Source organism: Lasioglossum baleicum, chromosome 5 (assembly GCF_051020765.1).
Source record: "Lasioglossum baleicum chromosome 5, iyLasBale1, whole genome shotgun sequence".
NCBI classification, from domain to species: domain Eukaryota; kingdom Metazoa; phylum Arthropoda; class Insecta; order Hymenoptera; family Halictidae; genus Lasioglossum; species Lasioglossum baleicum.
In genome coordinates, this window is record NC_134933.1 from 16156392 (window position 1) to 16183459 (window position 27068).

The window sequence follows — 27068 nt, forward strand, 5'->3', positions numbered from 1 at the left end:
AGGAAGAGAGACCGGAGTACCAGAAAGAGAGTGCCGAGTGACGGAGATAGAGAGAGAAAGAAAGAAGAAAACCTAGTGATGGAGAGAGAGAAAAAGTCGCACACCTGGCTGATTGAGAACCGCTGTCCTCTACCTGGCTGTTTAATAGGAGAGCGGAGAGCGTGGAATGTCCTCGTAAAAGCGAGAGCGAGAGGGACGGCTAGAATTGAAGGGGATAGAGCAGGAGCCACGCGGATGGAGGCCGCTGTTTAAAGAAGGACACCCGATACAGGAGGCATTGTACCCGGTTCTACCGTGTGCCGTTCCAGGTGCTGGAGGGCAGTCGGCTCTCGCCTCGGGACTCGGGACGAGCATATACTGCCTGTGTATTTCCTTCTCCGTAAGTTGCATCGCATTCGCCCGGTGCGACGTTCGCACACGTCAACGTACACGGCCACCAAATGTCGCCGCCACCGCGATCCGTGTACCCGCGATCCACATCGGAACCTGGACACCTGCTCTAACCACTCACGCGACCTGGGAACTTTGTCCGAGGACTGTAAACTGTAAATATCCAGCGTGTCGAGTCAGAGAATCGTAGGATACTTCTCGGTGATCCTGTAAATCCTGGATACGGTTGTGAGAGACTTACTTGAGCGACTCAGGTAGCTACCAAGTTCTTGGTCGTCCTCTGAAATTCTAGATATGGTTGTAGCAGTCTTGTTTGGTAGGTGCAGGAAGCTTTTGGAGTTCTGGAGTTTGGTGGACAGGTCGAGGAGCCTCTGATAGGGTGCTTGTACAGTCGCCAAGTTCTTGGCTGTCCTCTAAAATCCTGTATATGGTTGTAGCAGTCTTATTTGACCGATAGAAGACCGCTTTTGTTGTGAACTACGAAGGACTCTTCAGAGTCCTTGAAAGACTACTCCGTAGATTTGCCAACTTCTTGATAATCCTCTTGCATCCTACACACGGTTATAACATTCTTCTTGGATCGATGCAAGCCTCGTCTAAACCCACAGACTCTTAGGAATATTTCAAAAATTGATCGCAGCAGGTCAGATTATTAACCCTTAACGGTCCAATGCCGTAATATCCGCGGCACGCTACTTTTGCTTATTAGGTCGAACGCCGCGTACGTCGCGGCAAAAATAAAATAAAAATCATTTCATTATTTTTATCACTGTTTTCTATGCTTGACGCAAAAATCTTCAGTACATAAATTCTCTTCGTATGAAAAATAGCTTGGACGGCTAGCGGTAAGAAAGCTTCTGAGAAATGCAATATCTTTCCATGCGCTATTGTCCGTTGTCTGAAATTCGAAGACAGCTAGAAAACACACGGTCTAAATCATCAATAGATTATTGTAGCATTCGTACAATGGCATAACGTCGACCATACCCACGACAGAAACAAACTGGCAATCCACGGTCGTCGTCCCCAAAGGGTTTAATTCCTCGGCGTTCGGGCATTTCCAATTTAGAGTCCACGGTCGTCGCGAGACATCTGCGTCGGGGACAGAGGGAACTCGACGAGAGATAGGCTCGAGACGGGAGAGGAAGACAGATAGTTGTCGGCCAACGCGACGTTCGGTCGAACGGTTGAGCATCGACGGCGCCTTCTGGCATTTCTAGCCCGATCGTTCGTCCGCCGTCGTGTCGTGGTGGACGTCTGCACGGAGAGACAGCCGGCGCGGCGCGGCGGTGTGCTGCCAAGTGGGAGAGAGCCGATTCGTGCGAGCAAGACAGAGAATGACCGGCCGAGTGAAAGAGAGTAAGAACGACAGAGTGAAAGAGAAAGGCGAGTGAGAGAAAGAGAGAGAAGAAACGACACGGGGAAGCAGGCCGGGAGTGTGTGTATCGCAGCGGTGTCGGTCTGCAGTGCGACATTCGACGACAACACACGCTCGCACGACTTCCTCCCGTCCCTATCCGGCGTGCACTGCTAATAAACTTTCGTACGGTCTCTCTCTCTCTCTTTCTCAGCTTCGACCACGACCACGACCGCGAGGAGTACGAGCACGACGCGACGATACACGCGGTCGGACGTCGCGACGCGTCTCGACTCAACTCGGCGCGGTGCGCTCTCTTTGTTCCCTCGACTCCTTCGACCTCGGCCCAGAGCCTCCGAGAGAGCTAAGAGCTGCGAACAGAGAACCGTCGCGCCGCTCGCGCCAGTCGATCGACGCGGACGCTCCTCGATCGTTTCGCGCGAGCGAACTGCCGCGAAACACAAGCGTCGTCGTCGCTTGTTGTCCGCAGGATAACACCGCCAGTTCACGTGCCATCGGCGCTCTTTTGTTACAGCTGGCCACTAACGACAATACAACGGACACTGGGAGACCGGTTCTTGACGAAGTGTCTTGATGAAGTTCCAGCAGGAGAGACGCGGGAACCCTTGAATTATTGTGAACGGAGGAAGCAGTTGACAGTGACACTCTTCTTATGACGGAAGAATCTGAAGGATACTTGTATAGGAAGTTGAAAGAGCTCCATCAGGAGTCGTGACAAGTCCTTGAGGAACGACGGTTTTGTGTTGACAGTGATTTTCATCCTGGCGGAAAAGTGAGAAGCGACAGGAAGTTGCAAGAAACTGTCCCACCAGGAGTCAAGAGAAATCCTTGAAACAGAAGACGATTTTGGATTGACAGTGATTTTTCTTCTGACAGGAAGATCTAAAGTCTAAAGGATATCGTTATAAGATACAGAAAGTTGGAACAAGCTGTTCCATCAGGATCAGGAGTCAAGAGAAATCTTTGGAGACATCCTCTTGTGCTCCTCCTTCAATGCAGCAGACAGGCAATTTTGCCTTGACAGTGACTATTATCCTAGCGTAGGAGTCTATAGAAACATCTGCGGGGAACGGGAAATTAAAAGAACAAGCGATTCCGTCGGGAGTCGTGGAAAATCCTTGGAACGCGTTTTCTCATTCAGCTACAAATAAAGGAAAGACGTTGTGCCTTGACAGTAGCTTTACCGTGATAGTCCACGAACGCGTGGACGACAGAGAAGTCTAGAAACACGTATAAAGATTACCCAATTGAAAGAGTAGAAGAAACAGTCCGTCAGGAGTTCCCGAGAAGTCCTTGAAGAAAGCACCTGCAACGAAAAGAAGTTTAGAAAAGGAAGACGACGTTGCTTCTTAACAGTGAATGATGAATAAAAAAGGAAACCCATCTAAAAACACCTGTAACAACCAAAAAATTTGGGAAAGAATAAGTTGCCTGTTACCAGTGAATGATAAATAAAAGGAGTTCTATTCGAAGGATCTCTATCTAAAGGAATCTATCCGAAGAGAGTGACTCTATCCTCGATCAGGCTACCGATCGCTCAGCGATAGATCGTCGAGTGAACAGTTTCGCGGCGATCCTGTCGGTGAAAGGTTCCCAATTGGTATCGAAACAAAAGCGTGTCCCAAGGATCCAAGTGTGCCGGTTCTCATTGGAAGGTGAACAGGGTGGTGAGCAGACGTACGCAACCCTGGCACCCGGTGATAAAGTTGTTCTACGATTATCCGTTCCCTTTGATTCTTTGGATCGGTTTTGCTCGAAGTAGCTCGGTTGTTCTTTCGCCGGATTAGAAGGCTGAGAGCTTTGTCTCGTCTCGGCGCCGAGGAGAGAATTAACCGGGTTTGCTGAAGGAATAAAACTAAAGTGCAGTGGCCGCTGGTCTCTCTTGGACTATCTCTCTCTTCCTCTCTCTCCCGTGGAGAGATAGAGGATGATGCATTCTCGCTGGTGAAGCGGATTCGACCGATGTCTTCCGGGCGAAGGTGTCGTCACGACGGCCTGCGAAAACCAGCCACGTGAATGCCGCACTCAACGGAACCGACCTTCCCACCGGGAGAATTATTCTGGACCGGAATGGAGCCCGTCAAAGCCAAGTACGTATCAACAACGGATAATCCACTTCGCCTCTACTCGATCAGCCGAAACGATCATTGTCTTCCCCAACTCCCGTTTACCCAAATCGTCTCCCGACGTATTCTCCTATTGAATGTCAAAACATAACTTCGATAAAGGCTGCGGGTTAGATCTACAATTCGATAGGATTATTAGCATGTCCATCGTGACTCGATATCGATTTTCTTCACAGGAACTTTTCTTCACAAAACGTTTATAATTAGACTGCGGATTTTTATGCGATTTTTGTAAAATTTTACTCGTTGCAAGCTATAACACCTGTATAAATAGGTATTTGTTTCTTAATCATTTTAATGGTATGGAAATGATGTAACAGTATTTTGAAATTCCTTGAATATTTTCACTCTTCTGCGTTCGATCTGACCGTTTTTATGATAAATGCACTTTTTCAAAGTGTTCTGGATAGCAAAAGTCGCTTTTACAACCCCTTTTATCTGTACCTATAATAAAAAAATTCACAGATTACGTTTTATACATTCTCGTGACAGCTATAAACACGCTGAAAGCATCATCGAGATAGGTTAACGTTTTTATGAGCTGCAAATGATAAAGAATCGTGAAGATTGCAGTTGTACCACGAAAATTGTGATTTTCACAATTGAATCATTTTTCCTTGACTCTGTTTCGACCAAAATATAATACATACACATAAAGCAGCAGATACATGTTCGAGGTTCCTGTTAATTTCTCGACGCTGGAAGCACACGAAGGTACTGACCCTTATTTCCCTATGGAAACTTTAGAGTATATCTGCATACTCGAGCTTTAATTAGATTCATGTTCAAATGTTTCGATAAGTAACCAAACTCAGTCAGTCGAAGCCTAGCTTCGAAAGAGAGAGCAGCCTATAAATATCGTTCGGAAGATATCTGCTTTTTCATTACAAAATGACCTTTCTTCCCTAAAACTAACAGAACATTCTCAGTCAGGATCTGATTCTCATGGAAATATTTCGGAGAACCCTATGAAAACCGTTCCTAAAGCACACAGACAGAAGCGGGATTAATCTACCTTCCAGAAAATTAAAATTCATGCAGAATTTTGCAAGCTCCAATGAACGCTACCCTCGAATGCATTTGATATCGATCGAACGTTCGCGGCGTCTGCAGCGAAATGAATTTACCCGTGTCGCTAGCAGGTAGTTTCTTTTTGTCTTTCTTATCATCTGTGCAAGTGCAACAGCGAGCCTTTGAATTTTCCTCGCGATCCACGTGTTTCTCGCGTTCCGACCTACACCGTTGGCGAAATGGCGTGTCAACCGATCGGCGAAGGGAATATGTACAAATATTTTGCGGAAATCCGCGAGCAGCACGTCCGAGAGGGAGATTCAGTTTACCTATGTACGTATATGTGCTTTCTTTTACCTAGTATTTCAGAGACTCCGTTGAAACGCGTTCATGTAGGACGCCTTCGCAAAAACGTTCTGCGAGAACACGTGACCAAAACAGCAACTCGACAACTTATTTATGTACCTGTCCTTCAAAACAAACAAAAGTTTCGCGTACTTACTGGGATACTTTCTGTATATTTTCTGTTTTCTCTCCGTTCTCCTCGACTCTGTTTTCCTCTCGATGAACTTCTCTTTTATTAATGGGGTATTTTTCTGATAAAGAACCGAGCTAGTTTCCTCGGTTTTTGGTCGACCGGTGTCGCGGCGCCATAATTCATCGCTAATTATTCAAGGAGACGGCCATTTCGGCGACTCGAGCCATCCTCGAAACGAAGCCTCGTGATTTATCTCTCTTTTTCCCGTGATCTTAGTCGGCACCAAGAAAGAGATCGTTCCCGGCTGATTTTCGGAGCGGTTTTTACTAGAGCCGCGCCGCGCCGCGCACAATGTTACCGTTTCGTGGCCGCGGGACCGTGAAACACGATGAATGGAGCCGAGTTTACCAATAGTTTCGACGGAACGGCAACAATCCGGCAAGAAGTGTTTCGACGTCGCCTTTACATTCGCTATTCGCGTTCCCGGAGCGCAGACTGATTCGTAAACATTTCTCGTGCCCCTCGCAGTTTACGTTTACCGTGCCGATTGATCCCTAAAAATTCCACCGGCACGCGACGCCGGGAATTCGCCGGGGAAATGCTATTTGCTCGGTTATGTCGCGCGACAAACTCAATCGGAAGCGAACTGGCAGAATCGAACGGCGAAAAAAGAATTGCTCGCATCTACCGTTTCGCTTCTGATGGAACTCGCTGCTAAAACACCAGGCACCCGGCACCGAACGAGTATTTTTCGCTCACCACTGCTCTGTGTTCTTATTTTTATTTCTGTGTTCTTTATTAACGCTTTGAGCATCGATCGACTCCATAACATGCAAATTTCAGCCTTATTTTTCAGCATTGGTCACATTTTCACATCACAATTTATTCCAAATATCAGAGACATTCATGCTCTGTGCTCTACAAGCTTCTTTAATACCGATAATAGGTTTGTTTGATTCTACAAAATACTAGATTTCGCAACAAGGCCGTGGCGAGGCTCACGGTTGCGTTGTTCGTTTCCATTGTTTCGCTCCTCTTCCGGAAACAATTGCGTCTTGTACGGTCAGCGAGAAGAGCTTGTTTGCTCGCCTCGTATTTTACGACCCGCCTTGAGTCGAGGAGGACGCGGAAATCCTAGAGTGGTAAGCAAGCGAGCAAGTAAGCGAGCATCGATTCCGCCTTCGCGTTTCTCGGTGTGTGGGCGCGATCGAAAAAATCGCTTAGAAAGTGCGCGCCGGCTCGCCTGCACGCTACACACCTTTCTGCTTTACGCTCGCCGGAATATGGAACGCCGTTTCGCCGATCCTCGAAGAAAGCAACGCTCCTCCGCTATTCCCAGGCTCGCCTGCTGCCTCTCAACCCCCAATTAAATGTTTAACAAGATCGAGCTCTTAACGGAAAAACGAGTTGCAACGCTGCAAACGAGCACAACTTTGCTCAGAATTTTTAGGACCAGGCTTTGCACACAGACGAGAGCATACTTTCACCTTTTGCATAATTACTGATACCGTGAAGGTGATCCTGATGTGCTCTCTTATAACATTTTTATTAAAACCCCTCCCCTTACGATTTAGTTTACGATTTCAGATATATTTCAGTGATTAAAACTTTTTTTGTAATTCTTAATTTCCTAAAAAAGGAGAAACCTTATATTTATTGTGTACGCCTACATGTTTCCCAATAGCTGTACATTAACAAAGCCAAAATAAAATTTTATTTCGATTTAAAGAAAATCAGTAGCATAAATATTTATTAGACTCTCCTCAGAATCTTCATCACGAATCTGACACGATATAGTAAGGCACTATGTCTACCAAAAGCGTCGAAAATGAGTTTAAAGTGACAAACAATTTCAATCGCTGATCACCTTTACGAATGACGTAGGCGGCGAACAAAATTATCGCGATATTCAACCGGTTAAAATAACAATTTTATTAATCAATTAATATATAGTCACCACAATTTTCTACGACTGTCTCTTAATAACTAGAGACAACATTTACAGCTAGTCATTTTTCGTAAAAATGTCATCGCTTTTTTTCTTAAGGTCTTCGAATTACGAATGTGATAAATAGATAACGGATTGTATGCATTTATGTCAAAAATGGGTATGTACGTACAATTTAAAGCAGTGGACGGATGCAGAAGTCCTGTGTCTTGCAATTGATGCAAACATTTTTTATTTTGCATAAAGATCCGTAGTCTAGAGTAAAAGAAACTTGCGTGAAACGCAGAAAATTCGCGTTAGAATTTCCTACATTTTCGACGTTTCGCGATGGAGAAAGCATTGGTCTGTTTCGGTCCGCGGCTTGGAATTTTCCTGGCAGGACCTCGAGGTAAATAAGGAGAATCGAAGTGTATCGATCGATCTTCGGACCATATTGGCGGATCGTTTTCGCGTTTCGGGGTGTTTGAGCACTCGGTGCCGTTGCTGTTTGCGCTCGGATGACAGAGAAACCTTCTGGTTCGGCGAGACGGTTTATTTAAACATGGCCGAGCTGGAATTCGGTGGTGAATATTTGCAGAAACCACTCTTGCAACGGCGAAAGAGAGGGAGAAAGGGAGAAGAAAGAGCTGTGGACGATGGTGTAACGTGATTGCGTCTGACTGAAACTCGGTTCGCGATCGATTCGCGTAATATTGCGACGTAACGACGTTTACGACTCCGTCCGGCTAACTGCGGAAAAATGGTAATCGGTGTTTTCCTCGGGCCTAGGAGAAGCCGATTGATCGCGTCCCGTCGCCGCCAACAACGGAAAATCGGGACAATGGGAACCGTTCTTCTCGTGCCCCGTTCCTCCGCTCCTACATAATGTATTATGCGGCTCGTTTGCCCTCGCGATACTTCTGCGACCGCTTTTTTACCGTGGGCTTTTCGCGAAAATGTTCGAAAGGAGGGCGACGCGGCAGCGGTTTCTTGCTGCCACGCGCAATTACACCGGGAAACAGAGGAACAGAGACCGGCGCGGCGCGGCGCTCGCGACGGAGACGTTAACGAGAAGACGACTGCAGTCTGCGAGACGTGCAACATAATTGAACTCGTTTCGCCGGGATTTTTCAACGCTGTTCTCTCTTTTAATCCGCGGAACAACGGCGCAAACAACCGCCCCTGCACGGTTCCCTGTTTCACGTTACTGACTCGTACGCATGTGGAAATTCGTGAAAATTGACCGAACAAAGCCTTGCGATTTTTCTTAGACCTTGGAAATACATGTAGATAGTTTAATTAAAATTAAACATTTCTTCCGACCCAGAATAATTCCATTGTATACAAGTTTTTTCATTTTATGGATATGAAATTGATATAATGAATAATATAGTATACAATACTTGAATGTGTAGCAATTAATTAGTAGACTGCGGATATTTATGCATTTATAGTAAAATTGACTAGATGCAATTCGAAATTGTTGAAATATTTTAAAAATTGCAGATGTCAATATATGATTTAATACTATAAGAAGAAATAACATTCAATTTGGATTCTATTTCTTGGAATCAATGCGGACAATTTTTATTTTACATAAAGGTCCGCAGTCTATTGATTAGATTCCAACATATTTAATAATGTAGACAATATTATGGATAAGTAGTGGAAGAAGAAAGAACGTGTTTGAACGAAGGCGACCCGCAATTTACAGAACGACATCGTTCGCGAGACTCGCAAAACATTCACAAAGTACCCAGACGTGCTAAATAACCGCCTCATCTAGGCGGAATAACCACGTTGAGAATCTAGATACATTCATAATAGACCAGGGCAAAATGTTCCAGGGCTCAAACATTATGTACTCAGTACTTCAATCTTGTTTTCCTAATTATTCATACATGAATGGTCTTACAAACATGGAGAATCTTTGGACTTGAAATGACTTGGTTGACTTGGTCGTAAAGAAGGAGCCCGCAGAGAGAATTGTTCGTGCGAACAGCTTAAAATAGTGCAACATTGTTCCGACATGTTTCTTCGTACGGCCATAAACAACGCTGATATTTTCACTTTTCGCCCCCGCGCAACAATTCTCGTGCAGCGGTCTCTTGCGCTGCCCGTGGAAAGTGAAAATATACCGGAGTTGTTTATAGTCCTAGGGAGGGACTTTTTGGGGACAAACGCACCATTTTAAGGGACCCGCTGTCCCAGCGCAAACAATTTTCTCTCGTGCTCGTTTTTCCGGAAGATTTATTAGTGGAAAAACTGGCAGCCTGCGCAAAATCGTGGAGCGCGAGCTGGCTGGTGGGCTCGTAAATTCGCTGATCTCGGCCCGAAGATAGTGTATTAACGTGGACTCGGTCGCCGTAACTTTAGTCCACGTGTAATGTATCGGAAAATGATAAAACGAGTAAATTTGGGACGAGGGGGGGGGAAGACAGATCCTTCATAAGTTGGTCGGATCGCGATGTAACCGCGACTCGAAAACCTTGAATTTTCTCTCTCTCTCTCTCTCTTTCGTTTATTCAATGTATATCCAACGATCGAGCGAAGTTCCCTTTCGAATCATGGGATCCTGCAGTTGGTGTTTCGTCGTCTCGTATGCAATAGTGCAATACATATACATATGTATACATCTACCGCTGAAAGCAGGCCGGCTGAATTTAAACGCGGCATTAACTCTCGAAGGACCTGCTCACGCGACGATTGTATCGCGGAAAGTCTCTTTTACCAGAGACGATTTTCTCGATAAGGAAAAATTTTATACCGACTTCAAGATCAATATTTGGACTGCATACAGTAATCTTGGTGCATTGAAAATGACGTAACTAGACTGTGTGTCCGGATCTTTCTGCAAAATGAAAATTGCCAATTGTAAGAAACAGGGGAGCGAAACGAAATTGCCGTTCTTTCTTCAATAGAGTCAACAAGATGAAAATGATATGTACATAATATCGATATTCTGAAATTCTTTTAATCGTTTTCATGTTTAAATTTCATCGTTTTTGTCATAAGTGTATAGAATCCGCAGTCTAGACACAAACGTTCGGTATTCTTAAATTTTTCAAGTCTTCCACTGTTATATCAATATTTCTCCCAGCTATAAGTCATTTAGTCTGATTAAAAAATAAGAGACTAAAATGATTTTTATATTATTTAGGAATTACTTGGCGATAATCAGCTTCTAAACGCGGCTCGGAAAAAGCTTTGTTTTGCGGTGGAGAAGGTAAAGAGAAACGGCGAGAAAGTATCGCGCGGACCAGACCCGTTCGAACTTTATTGTTCCAGTTAGGCTGTTTATCGTCCCTCACGTTTTTTAATATGTTAAGTGCCTCTTCCACGCGCATGGGTGCCACCACTTTGAGTCCGACATTAAACCTGCATTAAAGGCGTTGGACTCTCAGAACCGGCGCAGCGGCTTTTTCCTCTCGATATTTCCCCTTTCATTATGTTTAACAGTCTCTGTAATCGTTCCCTTTTTAAAAACTGTCCCATTGTCCAGAGAAACTATCTAGACTTCAATATACGATTTTGTACTGTTTTCCAAAACAGTACAATATGCACCAACAAACCCGATTCGATGTCCTAAGACGTAATAATTCCAAAATGCATCTTCACAATCTTGATAATCGTATATTCATGCAGACCATTTTTATTTTGCACCAGGATTTGCAGTCTGTCAATGAATAATGTTCAATACAGCTGCTAAAATATTCGAATGTAAAATAAATTGATTCTGAGGACACGAATTCATTTGTACAGTTAATACTTGCAGGTTTTCAGTACACAATATCGTTCCACCGTAAACTATATGCACTAAACTGATCGAAAAGTATGCTAAAAATAAGTCCAGACCACAAAGGATTAATTTACTTTAATCTTGCAGCTCTCGCGATGCATTCCCGCGAGTATAGTGAGCGTAGATACACATATCAGGCTCCTCTATTTTCAATGGCGAGGGTCGCGCGAGTTTGAGAAATTTCCCGAGGCAGCAAATACTCGTTAAGACAGCTTTTATAGTAGGATCCGTGAGTTTGCAAGCTGCGAGCATTGGGTCAGCATCATTCCACACATCGTCCCCGTGACTCCTGCATCCCTTTGTCCATTATTTTTCCTACGTGGCTGCCATAAACGCGGCGCACTGTGTGTGTCGCCGGCACACAAACAGAATATCGTACGATACGGGGGAATAAAACTCTCTGAGGGTCTCTTCAAGCGAATCATTCGCTCTCCAGTCCAGTTTTCTTTGTTTTCCCGTCGACTCTTCCTCCCTCTCTCGCTTTCTCTCTCTCTGTTTTGCCTCACTATCTTTTTATCGGAGGGTCTACGTAGGTTTCCTTTAACAGAGACGCGCTTTTACGTTTACAGGATGGCGCCCGCAGGGATGCCGCCGGTCACCGGTGTCCTACAGCCGCCCACGGGCTCCACGCTGGCCGGCTCCACCATGTCCAACCATAAGAAAAGCTGGTGGAGAAAGGTGGCACCTTGCTTGGCGTTTCTCGCCGCTTTTTCCACCGCCATGGCTCTGCTGCTTGTCTGGAGCGAAGCTGCGGCTTTGAGGTAAGTCATTTTCTCCCCATTAACCTCTTACACGTGAATTTTCTCCTGTCTTTGCTCGAACATCTTCGGCAGCTTGGGTTCTGACACGGGTCGCGATCGCTCCGAAATGTTGTCCGCAAATCCCTTCGCAAACATTCTTGAAAGTAGATTAGAACCTCGGTGGTCTGAACGAATCGATTGAACACGACACTAGGTCCGTGCAAAAGTTAAATAAGGGAAACATATTTCGTTTGCTCTTCGTTCCTCTATTAAATCGTTGATAATTAGACAGCGGATTTTATGCGTTTACGACACCACGGATTAGGCGTAATTTGAAACGGTAAAAACATTAGACGAATTGAAAAATATGTATAATTTTCAACTTATTTAACATATTAAGAAAGAAAATAAATTTCTATTTCCCTCCAGTTTGTTGCAAATCAGATAGAACATGTTTATCGTGCATAAAGATCCGCTGTCTAGTGATAACCTGCTCAGTAGCCGCAGTGGGTTTTCGCGGGAGCAATCGACAGTAAAAATGGCAACGACGAGGCCGGTACATAATTGAGCAGCAGACTTTAATCGGCGCGCGTTTCCGCTCGTTCGATGGAGAGCATGATGAAGTCAGGGTGAAAGAGAGTGTATTGCAATAATATCGCTGCACTCGGGAAAGTCCAGTTTACGGGGCAACAAAAATCTTTACGTTCCCTTGCGCGCGTTAAGAAATTACGAAACCGTGGGATTCCCCCACAGAACGGACCCCCGTAAAACTTGAAGGGAAGTCTTCCTTCTCTTCAAGAGTTGAAGGGGAAAAAAAAAGGAGAAAGAGTCGCCCAGGGAACGCTTGAGCCGTCGTAAACCTTAATCGCCCGAATAATGGAACCGTGGGACAGTTACTTTGCTCAAGATTTGTGTAATCCCGAAGAACTCCTCGAGATTCAGTTATATATTAGATTCTGATTAGGGACACACCGACGACGGGTCCATCAAATTTCAAGTAAAGCGAGCTTCATCCTTCGATTAGGGCATTAGGGCAATCCTTCAAGTAAATTGTATTCGCAGCGTCTTCCTCGTTGTTCCTGCTGGCCAACTTGGAAAAATAGATTGACTATTGAGATTATGGCAAATCCCTTGCTTCTCGTGTCATGATAAAGTACAGTGATAGGTAGATAACGTAGGAATTGTTCTGCGATTAGGATACCTCTGAGAATAAATTGTATTCTTAGCATCTTTCTATTGCTGGCCTTGTTTTTTGTAAGAAAATAAATTAGATCAATAATGGAGTAGGCTTTACCCTTAATTAGGATACCTCTAGAAATAATTACAGCAATCGTAATTTCTGAAAAAAAGAATACAGTCACTAAGAGCTACGCAACTTCCGATAATCGAAAACTTCCAGATTCCAAAGCAATTTCGCAACGTAGTGTTGACAAACGCAATCTACCATAATCCAGGCATCCTGAGTGCTGAATAGAGAATGCTAATGTTAGCTAATTGGCGAGAATGCGCCACCGCGTAGATTGTTTCTACTGGTTCAGGTTACCTCTATTTCCATTTACATTCTTTCTTTTCATTTTCTTACGATTGCCTGTCATCAGACTGTCCGATTAAATCGGCAAAGAAGAATTTTAATTAATTCCTCCCTGGTTAAATTACCGGCAGAAATCTTCATTCAAATTGCACGATCTGCTATCATCGCGAGCCATCGATTCGGTCGTTCGATTTAATTTACGGAAACCTGTTTTTCCATGCACAAGTTTAATGTTCGCGAGAACAGTAACAGATATGAATTCCCCGGAATTTCTAATTGATCGACGAACAATAGATTGCGGCGATAGAGATCGATGGGCGATGACGTATCTCTCGATCCGATCACAAAGATGCAAAATCGCGTTATTCACTGTCAGCCGACAAAAGCTTGTATCCCATGAATAAAAGATCGCCGAGAGTGGACCGCGAATTTTATGCATTTTCGCTGTATAGGAATCCCGTCCGATGGGACGACGGGATAAAAAATGAAATTTCCACAAACTTTTGTCCCACTTGCGCCCCGCACTTGTCCTATTTTCGTTGTTCGGAAAAAATATACATGAAAGAAAGAATTGTCAAGAGGCGAGGACGACACGGACGCCATATTTCATCCCGCGGGGAGAAGACCGAGGGCTCTGGGAAAACTAAGAGCCGAGATATTAACAACTTACTGTTCGCCGGGTAATTTATAATCTTAGTCAATTTACCGGAACAAATTGCCGTCCGCAAAATCGCGTTTGCCAAGCAAGAAGCGTCGCCATTGTCTTTTTCCCCTCGAGAGATCGACGGCGCTCCTCGCGGGGACCGTTCACCGGGAGAACGCGATTGTTGGACGGAGCTAATTACTAGGTCACTCGATGATTATCATCGTTTCCCTTCGCGGCGGTTGCGCCGAACACTATTAACGTCGCTCGACAATGCGCTTACGAGAAAAAGTCTGTTCAACGATGCTCGTTAGCGTCTAAGACGATTACCGTTAACACCGACACTGTAATACTGTGGAACGACGCGACTGTTTAAAGTGTAAGACGTTAAAACGATCTACAATTCATGATCTCGATATCTATTGAACATTGAACTAGCTTTCATTTCGTCGAACAACACCGAAGAAAGCAAGTAACACTTTGCAATGCTTTGTCCAGCGAGATAACATGCTAATTAATTAACATTCGCGTGGTCAGGATTGTCCAAATCGTCATCCGGCTACTCAGTTTCCGATGATTAACGCATTCGCAGCCGCTGACGTACATTCGCCTCATTTCGAATTCATGGTTGCCACCGACCGCGAATTCACATCGTATCGTACACTTTCCTCAACCGCAAGATTTGCTTGTTTCAAAGAAAAACCGGGCAAGTCCATTTTTTAGTGAAATTGTACAGATTTTTCTATATTGCCGATTGGCTTGGTGCAAAAATTACATGCTTTTCTAAATCTGGACTTGCCAAGTTTTTGGTTAAGGTGTTAAAGACGTTTCCATTGAACAATGATCTGAAGTCCCATTGTTTTCTATAAAACGGATAATTGGTGATTCTCGTTGCACCGTGAAAATCGGGGGTCAAACTCGGCACGAGCAGCTATCGGCAAATGAGTTATACGGTTACGCGTCGGACTTAACGAGGCTGGGTCTGTGTGTGCGCGTGTGCATCTTGCGTGCATTAAAGCCGACGTGCCGGTTGCAGGAGACAGGCGTTCGACGCGAACATGACCAGGGACTACGTGTTGAACAGTGTCTCGATGGACAATCCGGAGCTGGTGGCATACATCAGAGAGGTTCAATTGAAGCCGACCACCCAGCAGGACCCTCTGAATGCGACCCAGACCACGGAGGAGAAGTATGTGTCGGGTTTAACCGAGGGAAAACGCGAGGGCGTCTACGTCGAGTACATTAGCAGGGTGAGCGGCGACCTTTTAATCCGTCTAATTGCTAGAAAATTAGCCGAGACCTCCAATTCATTCCCCGCAATGTTCTCGAGAGATTGCTTCCAGCTACCCACCGGATTAATCCCATTTTGCGGAAAGTTCCTGGGTGTTTGCGAAATCTTTCATCGAGTCATGCTCGTTTCTTTTCTTATTAGGATTTTCACGTTTCGCAGATAGGCGCTGTGTCTAGCACTGGATGGCTGGAGAGAAACCTGACCTGGAGAGGTGTACTGGTGCTTACCGATCCTAGAAGCTTCTTCGAGGCGCACAGGAGCACCAGGAACTTGAGGACCAGAGTCCTGCACGCTTGTCTTAGCACCGACAAGGATACCAAAGAGGCAAGTCCTTAGAAAATGTCTTCCAATTGACATAGTACTAACCAGAGACTCTATCCAGTACCTTCTAAGAATGCAACTCATTGCTAAGCATCTAGTCTTGGAAGTTGTTCAAAACCTACTGGTTTCTTCTTTCTCCCGCTTGCGTGCAGCTATTCAAAAATCTTTGTATAGTACAAGCTGGCTACATTGCAAGTTTCTAAAGAAAATAGTAGGTAGAGATGGACTTAACTTCCCAGAAATGTTCTCAATGTTCTGAGCAGGCGTAGCTCGAGTTCTAAGACTTCCGCTCGCGTTCGACTTGCAGATTACTTATCACCAGGAGTCGGAGGTGCAAGTTACCAAACTGGGGGAGGGTCCGAACAGTCTGGTGTCCTCGGACGAGGGTTTGCCAACGACGAGGTTGAAGTGCTTCCCTCTGTACAGTGTTCTGTTAGCGTACAGCGCCACTACCTTGGACTACCTTAGCCTGGACAGTCCTGACGCGCAGGACGGTCAGGTAATTATCATCATTAGACTGTGGATCTTTTATGCAAAATAAAAATTCTCTACGTAAATTATCCGAACGAAATAAAAATTTGTTTCTTCCTTCAACAATTTTAAATTCCTTTTATCTCTCTAGTGTGTTTTATCTTTCACCTACTTATTTTTGTTATTAAACTGTGGACCTTCAGTCACAATCAAAATTGCTGGCATCAATTTGAAGAAACAGTAAACCATACAGGCCTCTCTTTTCTTCTTTAACAATCTCAATAAGTTAAATTCTTTTAATGTTTCTACATTCCATAAACGCATGAAATCTGCAGTCTAATCATCACACGGAGCTCCAACGACCCCCAAGAAGTCTAGCCATTTTACAAGAACGCGTTTTCTCTGGTTTGTTTCGCAGGTGCTCGACACGATTCCCTGGGAGACGACGAGGATATCGGTCCTCTCGATCCGATGGAGTTCGCAGCACAGCGAGGCGGAGACGAAGACTCTAATCGACAAGATGACCAGCAGGAGGTACAAGCTGATGTACACCACCGAAAACGGGAAGCTGATTTTCATGTACAACGCGTTGCTAAAGATTTAAAGAACCCTGACGACACTCTGGCTGGATCTTCCGACGCTGGACCGTTTCTACGATCGGTCATTAGCCCTGTGATCGAGGAAAGAACGGTTTCACCAGGTGGTCGAAGATCGTTCAATCCTGCTACACGATCAAACACGGTCTTGTTCTAGTCGTTAAAGCTGGGAATCGATTCGAACGAATCTTCCATCACCAAATGGGAAACGCGTTTCTTTCGCAGATCGTAGAATCTGTCGAGGATTTTTCGTGGATCAGGACCAGTTTTCTTTCGTTCTAGCAGCGAAGGGGTCGGCGCTCGAAATCGATTCAGAATCGATGGACCAAGCGCTGATCTCTGTACCAGAGGAGCTCCGTCGATTTCGAATTCCTTTGCTCCTCGAACGCGTGTGTACGTTACCTTACACCAAAAAAAGAAAGACGATGAGAAATGGTAAACGAAAAGCATTTCCGTGCTCGTATTTTAGCGTAGGTTTGTTTTTTAATCCGATGCTCAGCCAGTCTAGACGCCGGGTCATTTTTACGGACAATCGTTTTATTGCGAATATATACTTCGGTGAGCGACAGCCCGACATTACCCACCAAGAGACATTTTCGCAGGGCTGTCGCAGTGATAACGAGTTACTCTGATTACCTACACCACGGGCCTTACTAGCACGTAAGTCGATACTTAGCTTAGCCAGCGTGGAACGACGTGAACCGGCCGGGTCTCTTCCGGTTCGGTGCTCTTGCTTCATCCTCGAGTCTTCTGTAACCAGACAGCAATTGGAAACTGGAGGATCTTCTGCCGGAGCCACCGTATCCGAGAGGATTAAGCCCAATTCCCACTTGTGTGATTTACAGAACAAGTTCAGAACCCGGCCTCGAGTTGTTCCCTGCAGATCTAGAATTGAGAATCGAGTTTTCACGCGTTCGTAAAATGTTCAAACAGTTTTTCCGTGTGTAATTCTCTGTGGCTCCAGTGGGAACACGGCTTAGAAGGGGTTACTTTCCTGTATCACGATTCAACCAGACGTCCGCACCTTGCTTTTAAGACAATGATCGAGTACTTTGTTCTTTTTGCTACTTTTAATTCGTTTTAGTCGAGCAATCTTACGAGTGACAATAATCCTGATGATTTCCACCAGATTTAATACTAGAATATTGCTCTCAGTTAGTTTCTGTTGTCGAAGACGATCTGCAGCATCTAATTTATTTATACTATTTTACTATTTTCATCAGATGACATTCTACTTGTTGATTTCTATTCATCTCTTCGTTCAGTTCAGCCACACTGAAATTCTGCGCAATTTAGTTCAGTTCACGTTCAACGATCATTCAGTCGTTTTACTTTCTGTAGTCGAAGATGGTACATCCACTGATCCGCCTTACGATATTATTTTGCCGTTTTCGTCACATGGCAATTCTGTTCATTCTTTCATTCAGTTTAATCACACTGGAATATTGTGCATTGTAATTCAGATCACCTCGAAGATCATTAACTTGTTTTATTTTCAGTTACCGAGTCGATATATCCCTCAATCCATGTTACAATAAGTAGTTCCATTGATTTTATTGTTTTCATTTGCTGAAGAGGATCATCTGCTCTGCAACGATCCTATTGGATGTACCAACTAATTCAAAGCGCCTTCTTCGTGAATTTGTTGATTGTTTACGGACAACTACAATATATTCTACACTTCGAAATAATCTCCACGACTTCGTGCGGGTCTGCTTCATCACGTAAATAATTAACACTAGACCTACCAAGCACTAAAAATTAACAATGAGATTTTTATTGTAATGTGTGCTTAAATAAAGAAACGTGTATACTCATTTTTAATGGAAGAATCTTTATGAATTGAATAATTGTAAAATATGCAGTCTGGAAACGGCCATTTGAATGGTAATGGTAGGTTTAGTGTTAATCAACATCCAATTTGAAGGATAAAAGACTTGAATTTCAAATAAAATTGCTATTTATTGCGAGAGCCACAAATTAATTCGTACACCTAATAGTGCGGACATGGATCCAGAATTGTTTCACTGGCAAAGTAACCCCCGACACGGTTCACAGTTCACAGCGATGATTCGCGGGATTTATAGTTCGGCAATTACGGTTCAGCGCGATACTTAATGATTAGACAGCGGATTCCGTGCTATTCCTATTCCTATGATAAGAATAAATAGAGATAACACAGAACAGCAGCGCTATCAAAGACTTTCAAGACTACCGTTCTATTATTTTCAATTTATTCGAATTATCACAACATTCTTGAACATTTTTATTTTGCACGAAGATCCGCGGTCTGTTCACGATCCTCTCTCCGAGATGAGGTTCACGATAATTATCAACAACGTCCATGATTTTGTTTATCGATAATTATACATCTGGAGGGAGAAAACCGAATCCAGACCTCTATCGCACAGATAACTGGCTCTATTGTAATCGAATATTACTTTCGACGACCTGTCGCTATCAATCAAAAATTATCTATCTTTCGTTTGTAAACTTCTACGGTACGGCTACGTTTGCTACAGCCTCGAGCCTCAATTCCCATAGAAATAAGACGAGGAAATATTTTCTCCAACGAATTATGGCATAAATTTCATTTTCCGCGATGCGTGACTTGCGTAGTTCTTCTTCAGGACCGCTGACAGCGTAATGGAGGTCCGTTAAACATCGTCCTCCTATAGTTCGGTCTATAGTCCTTTCCCTTTGCTCTGGTTTGTACGATTCATTCCGAGAGAACCGATTCTTTTGGAGGTAATAATAAAGGTAGATATTTTGGAAGACTTACGACCACGTTGCTCGTAATGTTCTTTCCCCTAATGTTCTTTGATCCTCTTCCTAGTCCGGGAAGCTCGATGGAACGCCCACGATCAGCTTCATCGTCAGACATCAATTATTTTCTACCATAAAAAAATCATTTCAAAGGTACGTACATGCTCAATTTTCTTATTCTTAATATATACAGTGTATGAAAGGAAATAACATAGTAGGAAAACGTAGTGGTAACATTTTTCATGAACATCGTGATATTTTCATAATTGCAGTGTCCTTTAAAAAGTCAAGCCTGCTTTTAAAATTTAAATGATTCAAAAGACCACTTGTCTTTTTCTAAGAGCATTGTCTCGTCAGCTAGTACAACGGCGGCAGAGAAGAATTGCTTCGTCAAACGATTTAAAGTACAAGAAGGTCTAAAGTCTTGAACTTTATCGGTTCATTGGCTTATCCTATAATTAACTTCCTTAAGCATCCCTTTATAATTCACCGTGAGCTGGCGAGATTCTCTTGGCGAGCGCAAAAAAAAACATGTACAAGTTCGGCCACCGTGTTCCCAAGAGAAAGAATTCCCGTGCATTCTTCTTGTAATTGATCGCTCTAATTCTTCCTGAAAGTTACACAGCTTCTGCTCCCTTGCTCAGCAGAAATCATTCTAAGTGCACACCGGCCGCGTCCCTTAAGAAAACAATAAAGAAAGCGACTTTGAGAGATTGCGTGTTACGGGGTCCCTCTTCTCACCCCTTTCTCTTTATTCTTCGGTGTTTAAACTTTTTTTCCCGATGTACTTCTCGCTTATCTTTCCCGAGACTGGCGTCTCAACTTTCCTGTAAGCCCTCTCTCGTATTTCCCGTTCCTCTTCTCTTTCCTGCTTTCTTCGTGTTTCCGTCAAGCTGATGCATCGAGTTCCCCGCACTCGGTTAAAACTTAAATTAAAAGAGACGCCATAATTCATCGATATAATATCGCACGCCTTTTCCGGGAATCCCGGAAGGCGTGTTACGAATTTTTCAGCAACACCCCGGGCCAAGAATTATTAGCGTATTACGCCGGAGAGCAGCACTTTCGAAACAGACTTTCGCGCGAGAACGAACCGCGCGTTTTTACGAGCTGGAAATGTTCATTTTTCATTTTTCGCGAGTGGCCCGTCGAAAAAAATTCTAGATACCCGAGGAAAAAGTCACGGAAAGAGAAAGAGAGAGAGGAAAACGTTCCCCGATAGCAGTTTTTCACTGTTCAGAGTTCTCTTTCCAGCAATCGCGCCACATAAAAACTTGTGATATAAAAAAATGTTTCAAATAAATATGGACAAAAGTATACAGAGTGTCTCGGCCAAAGCAGGCCACCTAAATATCTCCTTTATTTTTAATGACACGAGAAATATTTATGGCATAATTTAAATGGTATTTAAGCGGTAATATTCTTTATGAACATTAGTCTATATTGTATTTAGATGATATGTATACAATAGAAGATAATGTTTACATCAATACTACTCTGAACTCGATTTTTCAGATGATAAACATAAATGACAGGATACAACATTTATAGAATGCTTTTTGTATACATGTTTTTTATATTTGATCCTTATTATTTGGGATTATTTGTTATTTTTTGGAGATAAGAGGAGCGTTCGGGTCCGCTCGCGCCAGTATTTTTCTGTTCTACATATGTACTATAATTTATTTTCTATAGCAGCAGAACCTTCTGGATATTAAACCATGATGTATAAACGACAATAAATAATGTTTCCAGCATTTCTCACCCATGAAAAACAGTCCTAATTTCCATTTTTCCAATCTGTGGGCTCGAGGAGCCCCACACTATGGGAATGCTAGGGTTAATATTGTAGTGACTTTGAAAAGCTCTGTATGTGCGCCAGCGACAAACCACTGCGAGGAAAATGTTGGAACCGAACGCGAGATACTCGAAAGTTATTTTCGCAAGCATCCCGATTCTATGTAGCATTAAAATTCACTGGGAATCGTTGGCGAAACGCATTTACCGAGCCATTTTCACAATTTTACCTCCCGGATCTGCAAAAAGATACAAACGCGAAACAAAGCTCACCGAGCACCACGATATTTTCTGGAACCACAAAATTTCCTGCCACTGGAAAGTTGGTGTGCGTGAAACAGCTTTTTCACTCGTCAATACATATAGTGCGTAGGTAATTTGACCCTTTTTGTTTAAAACTTTGGAACGCCGAAAAGGTATTCTAATGAAATTATTTCATGAGGAACCTGCGATAGAAAAAGCACATTTTCAATGAATAATTTCGTTTTAGTAATTATTGTACACTATTTGATGTTCAAGAGAAATAGACACAAAAAAATGAATGAAATACAAACTTCGGTTTTTTATTGTTTTTTACCTTGAACAATATTGATCGGAGGAAATTATTCTTTTACAAGGGTTCATAGTTACCGTGTTAAAAAAATGATTAATAGATAATTATATATGCACGCTTCGCACATGTTCCGAATCGTACAATTTTCCGAACATCCAGTCCGGGATCCTTGTAAATGGAACAGTATCAAATTTATTCCGGAACAAGCTGTTTCTCGAGGATCGATGAAAGTGCCCCATGAGTCTCTTTATGGGGGTGGAAAACGAAAGGTCCGCTCCGGGAGACAAAGCGTTTAATTAGCTAATTCGATTTGGATCTCCCGATGGTGTCGCTTTCAAAGAGAATAATGTCCCCTGGTAATTTCATTCGCGTTTCCCGTAATGTCGGCGAACGGAAGAAAGAAAAGCTGTTCCAGTTTCGCGAGAGCGTGGGACGCCTTGTAAAAACCAGCCGAACGAAAGCGAGAGACGGCCGCGTAATCCGACAGAGGATTTTTTCCATCCGTCGGAAATTGCGTTTCGTTGAATCCAAACCTAATTCTCAATTTTCCAATATTAATTAACCCTACAAAAGAATCGCTCCCGAATTTTTCGGACTTCTCGGGATCGAGCTACGAACAACGCCATTTTAATCACTAATTTTTATTAAATTCGCAGGATTTGGCTTCTTCATTAGGCATCTTAACTGCAGCGCCTAATGCTATCCGGTGCAAATTCCACTTTTTCTAGGTTGTTGAAGTTTCTTCAGCTTTATGAAAAGCCCGCATTTTGTAGAAGAAGATTTGGAGAAGGAATGGTATTTTTTTAATGGGATCAGAGGCTGGGAGGTAGGGATGGGAATGATGGGATCAAGTACCTCGCATACAGGTTCGAACTTTGATTGATTGAATTAGAACTTTCTATAAGTACTTCGAAAAACAGAAATAATACTTATACTCGAACCTATGCCAGACAGTTCCGAACCTTTTCCAAGTACTTTGCTAAACGGAAATAATACTCGTAAGTATATTCGAATCTTGGTCGAAAAGATTCGAAACTTTTATGAATATCGTACTGGAAATTCATTGATTTTTTTCTAATCATTACTGTTTTATCGTCTGCTGTGTTAGAAGTAGATAATTATTTAAAATCACAATATTTAGAACGCAAAGAAGACCCGTTATTATTTTGACTTGAAAATTCGATGAAGTACCCCATTTTATCGAAAATTACACGCGATTATCTTTGTATAATGGCCATTTCTGTACCTTCAGAAAGAGTGTTTTCACAAGCAGGAAATATCATGGATAAAAAAAGAGATAGGACAAAAACAAGAATTGTAAATGAAATATTCTTAAATAGTTACGAATTTAATAAAGAAAGTTGCAGTTCTGATTTCCAAGCGGAGGGAAAATGTACAGCTTGCCATGGGGAGTACTTTGAAGGGGACAGTGTTGAATAACCTGTACGAATGTTAAGTAAATTTATAAAAAAATTAGTCCTGGAATTTTTTTATCAGACCTCGTAATATAATATACTCTTTTAGATACAGTTCATCAGCAGTTCAGCGATAGCGTCCAGCTAGGAAAAATGTTACAATATCATCATGTGTATTCATAACAAATAGACCTTTTATTTCACGAATCATTAGGCTTTCAGCTTTTTATGTCGTGAGGTCAGAAAAGAACGGTGACATCGAGGATGAAATCAGCGAGTCAGTTCATCGTATTGTTAGTCTAAAAAATTTTGCGTACTGGTTGAACTAGACGTGAACATAAACAAAAATCGGTGACTACGTGTAGCGAATTCTGTGGAATTCGAATTCCGCGACAGCCAATAAAAGCCATTCGTTCGAAACAATTTTCGCGGGAGTTGTATGAAATCCGCGCCCGTTTCAATCGATAGTCCTCAGTTTCGGGAATGAAAACGCGACCGCGTACCTGGTGACCCAAAAGGGGACGCGATTAGCAGGTTGTCCTAGAAACTATTGCGCACTTGGAAACGTTCGATCGTGTTGAGTCATAGTCTCAGAAAAAACTAGTATCTATCGTCTAAACAAATCGCATTATCTCTGGTCTCTGGTTCTCGTTCTGTAAACAATGCTATCCCTATTTCTTGGTGGACTCTAGTAGTCCATCGCGGGCGGCGATAATGGTTGTATCAAGTATCGAGTATATTTTCGATAGAAGATGCAGCAATTCTCGTACGACGCTTTCGCATAAAAATTGCCGTGGAAAATTAAATCGTCCGATTCAAATTAAACCGTATCTACATTTTACAGGAGTTTTCAATCCGCAATCTTAGAACGACTGCTTATCTCGGCGATAAATTAAATATCGTACCACCCAGTTGACATAGATACGCCTGTAACGATAGATTGTTTAAAAGTGCTGCAGTGAAATAGATTGCAGAGTTGTTTCAAGTTGCGGGTTAAAAATTAGTTAGAAAAAGACACTATGAATTCCGATTTATGGACCTTTCTAATTGTGAACCACTTCCCTGCAATGGCTAATTTGATTAATGAAAAATTGTTGTTTAATTAACAGCCGGTGCTTGATAATATTAATGTCGTAGATGGTTGAAATCGTTGTTAAATATGAGTTGAAGTGATAGCGAGTGAGTAGGTATGGTGCCAGCGCACCATGTTCTTGAACTTCGATCCTCTGGGAGACCGGCTGACGCCAAATTCTCAATTTCTAGTCAAATTGAAAGCCATAAACCGGCACTCGAACTTTCCTCGTCGTGTACCGTTTGTACTCTGATGTAATTTCCGCGGGATTAGGTAAGATCACCGCTCGAGATCTAATCTGGCTAGGAAATCAATCTATGATAACGCTCCGCGGCTTCCCAGGACGGAACCTTGCCAAACCGCTGTCGTTGCAAAATTACTGCATGCGATAAATAATACTTTCCTCGTAAAATAATGCAGTTGGGTCTCTTCTGTTCGTGATTGTATCGATCCGAATCATTCATTTCTGGTTCGAAAACGTGTCTAATTTGTTCGAAACAGTGCTCTTCGAAATGGATAGCGATTGGAAAGTTATATTGTGCTTCCTGAGCATTTGTTATTCTATCATGCTAGAGAACAGTGTTCGGCAATAAATAAACTTATTTAAATTTTAAAAATTTAAATAACTAGTTATTTGTTATTTGCATATTCAAATAAAACGCAAAAGTAACTATTTATTATTTGAGCAAGTCTAAATGAATTATTTAAAATAGTAAAGTTAATTTTTATTTAGGAATACAGTTACAATTATTATTTGTATTGACAAATAATAAATTTAATTGTATTTTTTTATAGGCAGTTAGGCCCTCCGTATGGGCCCGAGAAATAAGAGAAGACCAAAAACTATTTGTTTGAGTTCCACCTCAATCCAAATAATAAATAATCTTTTATTTGCAAATATGAAATAATAAATAGATCACTTTTGGGATTATTCAAATTACTTTTGTTTAGATAAAAAGTTTTCTTATTATTTGCAATTAAAATCATACGTTTATATATTATTTAATTAGTTATTATTTAAAATAAAATTGGCACAACACTGCTAGAGAATCGATTAAAATCTTCGAAGCTTAAAGTGGGTCGTGCCAAATATCAATAGAATTTCCCAAGTCATTCACGACTGTAACTTTTCGCATAAAAACCCAATAAAAAATCGTCTATTACAGCATGATTGCATAACGCAATCGAAGTGCCATCGATGTCACAGCCCCAATCTTTCCATGATCGGTGCGCATCGCTGTGAATAGCAGTTTCTTCGAGGTTGATAAGGATTGTGCAGTGTCCCGGTATCGTTGAGAATCAAACGGTGGTCACCATTGATTTACTGACACAGTTTCATTGCCATTGCTCGCCAAACACCGCGGCGATTACGATAAGTCCCGTTGCCAACTGATTTATCGGTAGGAAATGTGTGTATATTCTCGCGTCAAACACTCGAGAAAATCCTTTCGCTGATTCGGTCGTAATCCAGCAATAAACTGTACGCAGGCCGATCAAACAAGGAAGCCGAATACCTTGACAAACGCGCTGCCGATTTTTCACGATTTGCACAGTCAACATGTGCGATCAATCTTCGAATCTCCGAACAATTTTTCTCGCAGACCTGCGACAATTGAATGCCTGGAAGAAAGACGCGTGTTACGAATTTTTTGAAATGATCTTTAGCAGGGAATGCACGAATTGCTTTGACAAAGCTTTTAGTACTGAACAATGGCAGTGGAGGATTTATATATATTATATTATACATGGAGTAATAAATTGTTTTACAAACATTAACATCCGCCGTTTTACACGGCACCCATCCAATTTGAACTTTATTAGGAAATTAGTTAAGCTAAAACGGGAGAAGAGAGACGAAGGTAAAGCGAAAAGCGGTGAGCAATTTCCACGTGTAATCGTTTCCGTTTTGAACGCGTTTTGCCAGGTTGTACGCATTGTTGACCATTTTGCACGTCGGGTAAGCGTTTTCGCCGGCTCCGTGCGTACAAACGACTAATTAGCGGCAACCGTTCCGCGCAAATTCATGACTCTGACGAATCATTTACGTCGACAAGAATTTAATTGAATTTTAGTTTCGCTTTGACTGCCGACAAAATGGTCTCTGTTGAAGATCGAATGAAAAAATTGAAACGAGAGGGATTGATTGCATTGCCGTTCTGTGCTTGAAATTTTAACGGACCGTATAATTGATAGACGCCTATTATAACGCGAAAATTTCAATTATGATCGCGAGCGAATTGGCGTTTTGGTGGCGGGTCAACTTTTGTCCGAAGTTTTTCCGTGTGATACACAATGATCGGACTGCATTTATTATATGTATTATTCGCATTTAGAAATATGATTGAAGATTTTTGGATATCGAACGACTTTATGCTACTATTATAAAAATCTGTGATGCATAATGACATTCTATTGGATATGGGAATAAGTTTCCGCCCTTTTTCAAACAAAGTTAATATTCATTTAAACAATGAAATATTACATGATATTATGCGAAGTATGCACCATTGGAAGCGACAACTTTTCCCCATCTTTCAGGCAGAATATGGATTCCTTGGAGAAAAAAATCAGGTTCTTTTGATTCGATCTATTCCTTGAGCTATTTTTCGATACTTTCGTAAAAAGTGAAACGCTCTCCAGTAAGGGCTGACTGCATAGATCGGAATAGATGGTAATCCGAAGGTGCAAAGTCAGGGGAATACGGCGGGTGGGGCAAGATTCCCCAATTCACTCCTTCCAAATATTTTTTGACAGGTTGAGCAA

General features: G+C 42.6%; 1 protein-coding gene across 5 annotated transcripts; it reads left to right on the forward strand.

Moving 5' to 3' along the window:
- The first annotated feature begins 251 nt into the window (after positions 1-251).
- LOC143208625 (protein Star) lies at positions 252-19483 on the forward strand. 5 transcript variants are annotated; one of them, XM_076423181.1, is made up of 8 exons: positions 299-644; positions 1460-1749; positions 2283-3858; positions 11679-11870; positions 15060-15273; positions 15474-15638; positions 15943-16134; positions 16525-19483. In XM_076423181.1, exons 3-8 carry the CDS (start codon positions 3785-3787, stop codon positions 16708-16710), a joined length of 1023 nt encoding a protein of 340 aa, XP_076279296.1. In that variant the 5' UTR covers positions 299-644; positions 1460-1749; positions 2283-3784; the 3' UTR covers positions 16711-19483. The 5 variants fall into 5 exon arrangements, with proteins under 5 accessions (XP_076279299.1, XP_076279296.1, XP_076279294.1 ...); XM_076423184.1 differs by lacking the exon at positions 1460-1749 and having other exon boundaries at positions 252-379; XM_076423179.1 differs by having other exon boundaries at positions 299-1749.
- The last annotated feature ends 7585 nt before the right edge of the window (positions 19484-27068 follow it).